General features: G+C 46.2%; 1 protein-coding gene across 1 annotated transcript; it reads left to right on the top strand.

Moving 5' to 3' along the window:
• Nucleotides 1-7,574: 7,574 nt before the first annotated feature.
• Nucleotides 7,575-11,265, top strand: LOC112079385 (mitoferrin-2-like). Its single transcript, XM_070442318.1, has one exon. It carries the CDS (start codon nt 8,914-8,916, stop codon nt 9,481-9,483), a length of 570 nt encoding a protein of 189 aa, XP_070298419.1. The 5' UTR covers nt 7,575-8,913; the 3' UTR covers nt 9,484-11,265.
• Nucleotides 11,266-11,271: the final 6 nt, after the last annotated feature.

The following is an 11,271-nucleotide window of genomic DNA, read 5'->3' as shown; positions in this document are numbered from 1 at the left end:
ATTAGGTTTCAGATCAGCATTTCTGAAATGGACTGCAGAGGACCAGAAACACACTTCATCATAATTAGGTTTCAATCAGCTTCTGACTGCCTAGAGGCACCAGAACGATCACATTCTTCATTATTAGGTTTCAATCAGCTTTCTGAATGGACCTAGAGGCACCAGAACATCACATTACCATGCAATTAGATAGTTTCAATCAGTTCTCTGAAGCCTAGAGGCACCAGAACATCACAATTCATCATTAATTAGGTTTCAATAGCTTTCTGAATGGACTGAAGGCACAGAAACATTCACATTCAAAGACAATTTTACCTAATTTGGAAACAACTAAGTGATTTACATAACTCTGTAGAGACCAAAGGAAGTTTCCAGGTTAACCAATTCCCTGAGACTGGGTTGGTAAACATTGTCTAAAGTTTAGGAAATGTTAGGACAGCAGGGACTTTTGTAAAAGGCTTTAGACCATGAATTAAACATGCAATGTATCACCTACGCGACATCAGAAATGCAGCGGATGACATTAACTTGTCACCTTAATAAAGCGCAGCTGCGCCATGACAAACTGCATCTAACAGCTTCATTAAGTGGCAGCTCGCGTTCATACAGATGATGTCGCACATAGGCCTACGACCGATAGGAAACGGAAACTGCATACCTGCTTTCTTGCTTATTTAGGCGAGAGGCAGGACCTATTTCTACCAGAAGACATTTTTTATTCTCAGATTTTTAACTATCAATATTATTTTAAAAGACAGCTTTCATCTATCCAGATGCCCAGATATTTGTTAAGCAGGACGCAAATCATAGGACACCATCCAAAATCCATGCTAAATCAGAGCATTTTTATATATATGTGCTCCAGGAAACAACATGTGCTTAGTTTACTGAATTCCAAATACTAATTTCAGGTCAATAAAGTTCTTGTAATACAGATGAAGGCAGACTGTAGTTCAGAGACTACCTGGTCAACCGTGGGGGATGATAACCATACTCGTATTAACAGTAAAAAGTAAGACCAGAATCGACCGCCTGCGGACACCATTTTGGCAATATCAGGAAACCTATACACATGGAGTGTTCCATCTGGTTAAGTAATTTTACAACCAGTTACATGCAGGCTGTCTGGCCAATTGAGGTAAAGCCTCCGAATTGGTAATGAGGATTCAACAGTATCGCAAGGTCAATGAAGATGTCAATGTTGCCTTTTAGCCATCGAGTAACCAACATCAAGGAGGGATGCAGCAGAGAGAGTGCTATGACCTGGTCTAAACTGATGTACACGTTTAGAATACAATTTCAAAGATAAGAAAGATCTAGCTGAGAATGATAAGGATTCTAAATAATTTAGCAAGACCAGTTCTGAGAATAGCGCATTACTTTATTTAGGTGCATAGGACATACTGGCGGGTCTTATTCTTGCTGACATGATGACGATGCTTGGGCTGCTCCGAGTATCCATAGCAAGCGGCTCAGCTTGGCTGCTCTAGCTCATGCAGAGACAATGAAGATTAGCAGTTAGTGTAGCTACTTTTCCTCATCAATAATCCTTGAGTTTTGATCGAGTATAATTATTTTCTGTCAAAAATCCCCTGTTTTATATTTGTGAATGAAACACTTATGACACCATAATATGATATTAGCCAGACTATCATTGAACTTGACGCAGCAAGGCGCGAGAAATGCCTCCACATAAAAATGTTAGTGATGGCTTTAATGATCCCGAGCCCTGCTCACGCCTAAGTCTATGAGAACAGGCCCTACTCGCCTGAACGTCCGGCCCGGGCCCGGTAACAGACTCTAAGTAAGCTCTACCGCAGCTGTATCTGCCAGCTGATTGGCTGAGCGACGTGCCAAGACCAAGTGCGACACACTCGCCAATGTAACGTACACAATGGTTTTGACAAAACCATCATAGAGTTGGAAAATGCGATGAAACGCCACTTTAACTTGGCTTTTTTTAACTGCAAAAGAATTTTATGTACGACTACGTAATCCAGGCAGCAGCCTTTAATCCGCAACAAGTAATTTGATGGAAACATCTCTGGTGGAAAATGGCCTATTGTTTTTATGCAGATTTTAGAATATTCTACACTGAAAATCTGTCGCCAGCTGGAGGGAAATCTATTCTAGCTGAAGAATGTAGCAGCTACATTTCAAAAGGATTTTGCTTAAAGTTAATCTTGCAATTTAACTTTCTACCGAGCAAATGACACCTGAGCGAAAATACCGGAGAATGGTATCCTACACATGAGTCAAGCACTGTCGGGTGGATGCAATGACAGAGACGATATATTATTTCATCCAGGAGCGCTGTCTGGTGAATCCAATGACAAGAGACGAATATATTTCATCAGAGCGCTTGGGGTGCCAATGACCAAGAGACGATGATATTATTTCATCAGAGAGTGCAGCTGCAGCATGAAACCCACCCTTTTACATTCATATGATTTGGAGCATGAATTTACAATAGCAATTTAGATCTGCGTTTGCAAAACGCAGCAAGAACATTTATTAGCGTTTTATCTTCCTTTTTCTGCATGAAAACAAGAATTCCTGCGTTCAACAACCCACGACCCTTTACACACACAGTACCCACACACACAGTACGCACAAAGACACACAGTAACGCACAAACCACAAGTAACCGACACGCACACAAAAGTAATGCACGCACACACACACAAAGTATGCACGGCACGCACAAAGTATGCACGTCACCACCACACACAAAGTATGCTACGCACCACACACACAAAGTATTTGCACGCACGCACACACACAAAGTATGCATGGCACACACACACAAGTATGCATGCACGACACGACACAAAGTGATGCTCGACTACAAAGTATAGCACGCACACACACACAAAGTACGCACACACAACAGTTTTACGCTTCTGCTGGGTTCATGATTGCATCATGCGAGTACAGTGGCCATGCAGCTGCCATTCCTGTTGAAAAAGAATGCAGAGCAGGGTAGAGAGATGGTTGGATTACCAGTCCAGTAAGGCCAAAACACACAGCAGTTGGCGCACTGGCAACTTCCTCATACTTTTCCTTAATCTGTCGGTCTCGTCATGACGTGTGGTTTTCAAATTAAGGGCAACATCGCTAATCATTCTAAGGTACAGTATGTTCGCACAATGTCAATGTCCTCAGTGCATGTGTGGCTGTGACACCGTACCATGTAGCAAAGATGCTGTTCGCTTCCCTGGGGACCACGTTGCGTGATTAGAATTGAGTTTCTCATAACAGGCAAAGTACAGAGCATGGCTTGCCCCGCCCCCTATCGCCATGACCATTCAGTCCCCTCACAGGTCGCCCACACCCCCCGGTACGCACGATCTGACGTAGCGCGTCCATCACAGTTACGGTAACGCGCCCCGGACTCGGGCTTGCAGGGCTCGCATCCGCGTCGGAGAGAGAGAGGCGAGGGAAGACAAGGAGGGATAAAGGAGGGAGAGAGAGGGACAGAAAGAATGTAGAAGAGGGGGCGGGAGAAATCGAGAAGGGCATCAATGCATAGTTCAACATCTTTCATACGTTCAGCTAATTAGTGGCGTCATAAACTGATATGTGAAAAAGTAAGAGGTGCAGTCACAGTGCAGTTCACCAGTCCCAATTACAGTAGACGTTTCTCTGTATAGCCTATCAGTATGTTCCGTGTTTACGCTCAGGTCAGTTAATAGGTGAGACGCATGCACAATGCCAAGAGAGAATAAATAGGCCTGAGCTACTGGGTCCACCTTCTCTGTCACAGGGCACATGTCACTGTGTCACACAGGAATAATGCTCGTGAGAAGGATGGAGCAATAAAAACAACTTCTGAGATTGCGTCAAGAGTAGAATAGCTCCTTTATCCCAACTCACAGAGGACCCAAGACGGAAGGGTGGGGAAAATGACTATCTGGAGAGCATGGGATGAGAATTCCCCTCATGACTATCACACCACTTCTGGGAAACCGGGAAGTCAGATGAATTGGAGAAACAGTGTTTTGTTGTATATATAATATTATTTTTTTTAACAAAGCTCTAAAAGACTTGCCCCAAATTCATTTTTCTAAAGTGGTTTCAGTGTTGTGTTTTTTGCAAAGACAGATAGGTCCCAGCTTACATTTTAAGGCCATTTCTGCACCGTCACCATTATCAGAACAATACAACAGTGTTAGCATAGACCTCAACACAGTTGTCTTGGCAATCCCCTCCAACCCATGTACTAGGAAAACACGGGAGGCTAACAGTCAACCATTCTACACATTTAAACGTACTCCAATGTTTATTCCATTTTACTGTCCCTTTTCGCTTTCACAGCGGCGCCATCGACGCCCTGCGAAGTTGCCAGTGCACACACACACACACAGCACACCACCTATGTTGCGTGAGTCTACAGCAACAATGGTACACGCTTTCATCCCCCATCCTGCTCCTCTTCAGGAAATAGAAACATCAGAACGCACCGGTTGCATAACGTTATTTGACCAAGACTTAGCATTACCATGGTATGTAGACAAGACACCTGACGAGTCCCTTCAGAGAATGAAAGGATAGGGGTTAACTAACACGCTGATCCTGGGAAAGTCTCCCCTTTCCGAATGATTTCTTGCCCTCCTCTTCCCGTCCTCGTTCTCTCTCGTCCTTCTCGTCTCTCCATTATATAGAGCCTAGATGCTGCAGCCCATCAGCCACAAGCCCGTGTAGCAACAGCGTGACACCAGAGTACAGTACAGCAGATGGGGAAACAGCTCACATATTAGTGGTCTTCTCTCCTGTAGTGAAGTGTATCAATGTCACCCTGTTGTGATGCCTACATCACTACCTCTGACTGGGACTACTGGAGGGCCTGGTCAAGTAGGGCACTGATAGTAAAGGAATATGATGCATTTGGGATGCAAAAACAATGTTTGGCTCGTTCTTGTGAGGAAAGCACTGTCGGTAAAGCCGGTCGTCGTTGTGAGGAGAGTCACGGTCGTCGTGTGAGGAGAGTCAACGGTCGTCGTGCTGGGAGAGTCACGGTCGTCTTTGAGGGAGGTCACGGTCGTTCTTGTGAGAGAGTCGCGGTCGTCTGTGTGAGGAGAGTCGCGGTCGTCGTGTGAGGAGAGTCCGGTCGTCGTGGTGAGGAGACGTCGCGTGCTCGTGTGAGGAGAGTCCGCGGTCTCGCTGTGAGGAGAGTTGGCCGGCTCGTGGGGTCCGGTCGTCGGTGAGGAGAGTCCGCGGTCGTCTGTGACGAGAGTCCGCGGTCGTCTTGTGAAGGAAAGTCACGCTCGTCGTGTTGAGGAAAGTCAGCTCGTCGTCTGGTTGTTATCAAGCTCGTCGTCATGGTTGTTATAACGCTCTCTCATGGTTGTTAGTAACGCTCTCGTCATTGTAAAGTCGGTCTGTTTTATAACGCTCGTCGTCATGGTTCGTTATATACGCGTCGTCATGGTTGTTATAACTCGTCATGTTAAAGTGCGTCTGGTTCTAACGTCTGCGTTCGTCATAGTTGTATAACGCTCGTCGTCACGGTATACGCTGGTCTTTGTTATAACGCTCGTCGTCATGGTGTTATAAACCGCGCGTGGTTTGATACGTCGTCGCATGGTTGTATAACGCTCGTTCGTCTGTTTATAGCGTGTATGGTTTATAACAGCTCGTCGTCATGTTGTTATAACGCCTCGTCGTCATGGTTGTACTAACGCTCATCGTCATGGTTGTTTATAACGCTCATCGTTCACTGGTTTGCTGTCAAAGTGTTTGTGGGCTTTGATCATCATGGCTTGGCAACTGCATTCCTCTTCAGTTTGTCACAGTGAACCTCATACAACGTCTTTCAGATCCACAATACCACATTTAGAAGCTACTAGAGCATTGTCCATAATTCATACAAGATATGATTCTTATTGTTAATCACTTAAAGATCTTAAAGTTGATCATCGCTCAAAACGGCAGTTGCACTTACAGTATCTCTCTATTGGCGTTCTGAAAGTTTCTGTTACTGTAGCTCGAATGGGCCTAACTACCCACCGATGATGCCAGGCTCACGGGTCAATTCCGGCATTTCAGCACCCACATGACCGTGCGTTACAACACCCACCAGGCCATACTGGCTACGATGCAAGCTAGATAACAGGGCCAGACCTGTCTTCTAGCTAGAAGGGCGGCCACTTTAGAATCCTGTCATATTCAACAGACAAAACGGACGGGCAGTGGAGAGAAACTGCCCTCGCTCAGACAGGTGAAGCTGTGTACCTAATGGCACCGCACAGGCCAGTGTTACAAGCACCCTGTACCCTGAATAGTTGCCTCTTTTTACCAGAGCCCCTAACTGGCACTTATCAAAAGAAATCCTCCATTGCGACAACAGAGAGACAGTGAACACACCTGTAAAAGGTCCTCAGCAGCAAGAGAGAAATTGGTTATTTTGAAAATTCTATGGAGGAAACAGCGAGAGAGAGGAGGAAGGAGCGCCAACGCACATTTCCTGTATTTAACCACGAGTGACGTCTGTCAGAGCACCGTTTCAACACAGGCAGGCTCCGGCTAGGAAACTAAACCAGATCAATGAGGAAGGTAGTCTCTAACTAGCCCATGACAGCCATATCAGCCTCACAACAACCCAATGACTTGAGACATATGTCCCTAGTAAAGTGAGTGACAGAAAGTGTGCAACAAGTCAAGATTGATTCTAAAAAGGTCAGCACATTAGAAAATACAGTGCCTGCCTTCAGACAGTATTCACACCCCTGACGATTTCACATTTTGTTGTACTTACAGCCCTCAACTCATTGGATTCAAATTAAGATTGTGTGTCATCTGCCGACACACACAGTATCCCATAATGAAAAGTGGAAATGTTTTGAAAGTTTACAAATGACTCAAATGAAATGCCCGAAATGTCAAGTCAGTAAGTATCAACCCCTTTGTCAGTTGGCAAGACCAATCAATACGTTTAAAAGGATAACCAATTATGCTTAAGTCACATAATAAAGTTAATGGACTAAACAAATGTGCAATAAATATGGTTTAAGTGATTTTCTGAAAGAACTACCTAGTCTCTGTACCCCACACATACAGGTAATTGTAGGTCCCTCAGTTCAAGCAGTGAATTTCAAGACACTGATTCAATACAAAAGACAGGAAGGTTTTCCATGCCTCCGCAAAGCCAGGGCACCTATTTGGTAGATGGTAAAAAAAAAAGAGACATGATATCCTTTTAGCATGGGTAAGTTATTAATTATAAATTTGATGGTGTATCATACACCCAGTCACTACAAAGATCTTCCTTCTCAGTTGCCGGAGACAAAGGAAATCGCTCAGGGATTTAACCATGAGGCAACGGTGACTTAAAACAGGGTGCAGAGTTTACGCTGTGATGAGAGAAAACTGAAGATGGGATCAACAAATTGTTGTTTCCAAATTATAACCTAAATGACAGAGTGAAAAGACGATGCCTGGTACAGAATTAAAAATAATTAAAAAAACATGCATCCTGTTGCAATAAGGCACTAAGTAAACTACAAAAAATGATGGCATGAGATGTCACCTGATAAACACTGTAGATATCTGCAGCGTCAGACTCCCTGATACATTAATAGAACAGTAATCCCTTCTCTGTCTGAATATGTACAGCACCTCCCCACAACTCTTTATATACTGCTACAGGACACTAGGGGGAGCTCTGAGACTGGACTGGGGGTGCCCATTAGGAGCAGCACCTGGGTAGAAGTTGCTAGTAGGCACAGATATAGGATCAGCTTACATTAGTCATATCCTATCCTTGACCTTTAGGGCAGGAAAAGTAAAACTGGCCTTAGATCAGTGTTGAGGGTTAGCATCATCTAACTAAAGGGGCATCGGAACMCACATCTGTGAGTGTCATTAGTCGACCGGTTTGCAGGTGTGTGTTTACATCCTGCTCCCTCAAGTGTATAGCATTAACATCCGCTGGCTCACACACATCTGGCCATGGTGATTGGTGTTTCCATAGCAACCTGACCAGGCCCAGGTGTGCCAGCCAGCTGTGCCATTGGTCCACCGGCTGGGTCACTAGGGACGGGATTGGACGCTTTGAACTTTCTGGTGTTCTGAATTCCATTAAGCCCCATTTCCTTTTACTTTCCTAAGTAGTGTTTCCTTTAGAGACTGGTTTCATCTCATTCTGATTGGCTGCAGTGGGGAATCCCTTGATGGTGTGTCTCAACTGTATCCCTCATTAAAAGCCTAATATCTCTGTTTTGACTAGATGTGGTACTCTTTTCCTTTCAACTATTATTTTCTTCTCTGTCCTCCCATCACCTGTTCTTTCTTCCTCTCCCTTTTCCTCTAGGCTGACCTTCCTCTTCCGTTTCTTCTAGGCTGAACTTCCTCTCCTCTTCCTTTTCCTCCTCTAGGCTGAACTTCCTCTCCCTTTTCCTCTAGGCTGACCTTCCTCTTCCGTTTCCTCTAGGCTGACCTTCCTCTCCCTTTTCCTCCTCTAGGCTGAACTTCCTCTCCCTTTTCCTCTAGGCTGACCTTCCCTCTTCCGTTTCTTCTAGGCTGAACTTCCTCTCCCTTTTCCTCCTCTAGGCTGAACTTCCTCTCCCTTTCCTCCTCTAGGCTGACCTTCCTCTTCCATTTCTTCTAGGCTGAACTTCCTCTCCTCTCCCTTTTCCTCCTCTAGGCTGAACTTCCTCTCCTCCCTTTTCCTCCTCTAGGCTGAAATTCCTCTCCTCCCTTTTCCTCCTCTAGGCTGAACTTCCTCTCTTCCCTTTTTCTCCTCAAGGCTGAACTTCCCTTTCCTCCTCTAGGCTGACCTTCCTCCCTTTCCTCCTCTAGGCTGAACTTCCTCTCTGTCTGGTTGTGTACTTTAAAAGCTCCAGTGTGTTTTCAACATCTGTTCCTTTTTCTTTCTAAACTCTCTTTCTCTCCCCCCTAGTGGTGAAGCAGCGTATGCAGATGTACAACTCCCCGTACCGCGGCGTGTCTGACTGCATGGGCTCCATCTGGAGGCGCGAGGGCCCCGGGGCCTTCTACCGCTCCTACACAACGCAGCTGACCATGAACGTCCCCTTCCAGGCTCTCCACTTCATGACCTACGAGTACCTCCAGGAGCTGCTCAACCCCCACAGACAGTACAACCCCTCCTCTCACGTCATCTCCGGGGCGCTTGCCGGGGCCATTGCCGCCGCCGCCACCACCCCGCTGGATGTCTGTAAGACCCTCCTCAACACCCAGGAGGCCCTAGCGGTCCATGCCGAGGTCCCAGGAGCGCTGGAGGTTGGAGCGAGTGTAGGGACGGCGTCGGCCACTGGGGGGCGCCGCATCTCGGGGTTAGGGGAGGCGTTCCGGACTGTGTACAGGATGGGGGGCGGGGCGGCGTTCTTTAAGGGCGTCCAGGCCAGGATCATCTATCAGATGCCCTCCACCGCCATCAGCTGGTCCGTCTACGAGTTCTTCAAATACGTCATCACCAAGCGCCAGTACGAGAGAAGGCTGCACCACCGAGACGGAGAGAAGTAGAGAGGGAGGGACGACCTTCACTCAAAATGTCCCCCAAGGAACCCACCCCCATAGAGATGTACTAGAGAGCTCAGCTCCTATCTTTGGGCCAAGTTCCCCCTCTATCTAACTCTATAACCACCCCACAGTAACCCCACCTCTGACCATTTGACCTCTGACCTTCTAAACTAACCAGGAAATAAAAGCCCCTCCCCCTAGTGTTTTTGACTAGAAGAGATACAGCTTTTGTCAAAATTCACCTTACACAGCAGGTTTAGAACTTACGCAGCAGGTTAGGAGAATTGACGTAGCAGTTTAGGAGAATTAGGTTAAGGTAAGGAAAAGTGTAAGGGTTAGCAAAGGTTTTTTGTTGCCAAAAGCTGTGTCCCATCTATACCTGACCTCCTCTTATCCCCTCACATAGGAGAACAAGTCCCCATCTTTCACATAGTTTATTATAGGCATACTGTACATGGCACTTTAAATCAAATATACACTCACTGGCCAGTTTATTAGGTACACCCATCTAGTACCGGGTCGGACTCCCTTTGCCTCCAGAACAGCCTGAATTCTTTGGGGCATGGATTCTACAAAGTGTCGGAAACGTTATTTTCTCAATTGGTATCAAGGGACCTAAGGTGTGCCAGGAAACATTCCCCACCAGTACACCACCGCCACCGGCCTGTACCGTTGACACCAGGCAGGATGAGTCCATGGACTCATGCTGCATACGCCAAATTATGACTCTGCATCAGCTTGACGCAACAGGAACCGGGATTTGTCAGACCAGGCGATGTTGTTCCATTCCTCAACTGTCCAGTGTTGGTGATTGTGTGCCCACTGGAGCTGCTTCCTGTTGTTTTTAGCTGATAGGAGTGGAACCCGGTGTGGTCGTCTGCTGCAATAGCCCATCTGTGACAAGAACCGACAAGTTGTGTGTTCTGAGATGATGTTCTGCACACCACTGTTGTACTGCTCCGTTATCTGTCTGTTTGTGGCCCGACTGTTACCTTGTACCACTGTTGTACTGCTCCGTTATCTGTCTGTTTGTGGCCAGACTGTTACCTTGCACCACTCTAGCCGTTCTCCTTTGACCTCTCATCAACGAGATGTTTTCCCCCGGGACTGCCACTGACTGGACGGTTTTTGTTTGTCGTGCCATTCTCGGTAAACCCTAGACTGTCGTGTGTGAAAAGCCCAGGAGGGCAGACGTTGATGAGATTCTGGATCTGGAGTACCTGGCACCAACAATCATACCTGGCACCAACAATCATACCTGGCACCAACAATCATACCACGCTCAACGTCGCTTAGGTCACTCGTTTTGCCCATTCTAACTTTCAATGGAACAGTAGCTGAATGCCTGTCTGCCTGCTTTATATAGCAAGCCACAGCCACGTTACTCACTGGCTGTAGGAGCCATCCATTTTGGTGAATGAGCTGATGTACCTAATAAACTGTCCGGTTACTGTCTATATTATTAGAATTATATTTCTGCATTTCCCTACTATAGCCACTAGGGGGCTATGAGTCTCATCCTCCATTGGCTTTATGGACAGATCTAAAAGAGTCCCAATAATATCTACTTTCTCCTGCAAATGTGCACTCGTTCACTACTTCCCACAAATCTAATAGCATTGGGTTGGTGGAGGCATGGGCYAGTCAGTTTCCACCATATTTCTTATACCAGTCATTTCCTTTTAAWTCAGTGAAGGGAAGTGAACAAGGGCACACTTTGGGAGGAAGGTGAGGTCATGGGGACGTAGACCAAGTGAAGACATCTGTATTGGGTGATGACTGGAGTCAGTG

The sequence above is a fragment of the Salvelinus sp. IW2-2015 genome, unplaced genomic scaffold (genome assembly GCF_002910315.2).
Source record: "Salvelinus sp. IW2-2015 unplaced genomic scaffold, ASM291031v2 Un_scaffold7807, whole genome shotgun sequence".
Lineage (NCBI taxonomy): Eukaryota > Metazoa > Chordata > Actinopteri > Salmoniformes > Salmonidae > Salvelinus > Salvelinus sp. IW2-2015.
This window is presented reverse-complemented; position numbering and strand designations above follow the sequence as displayed.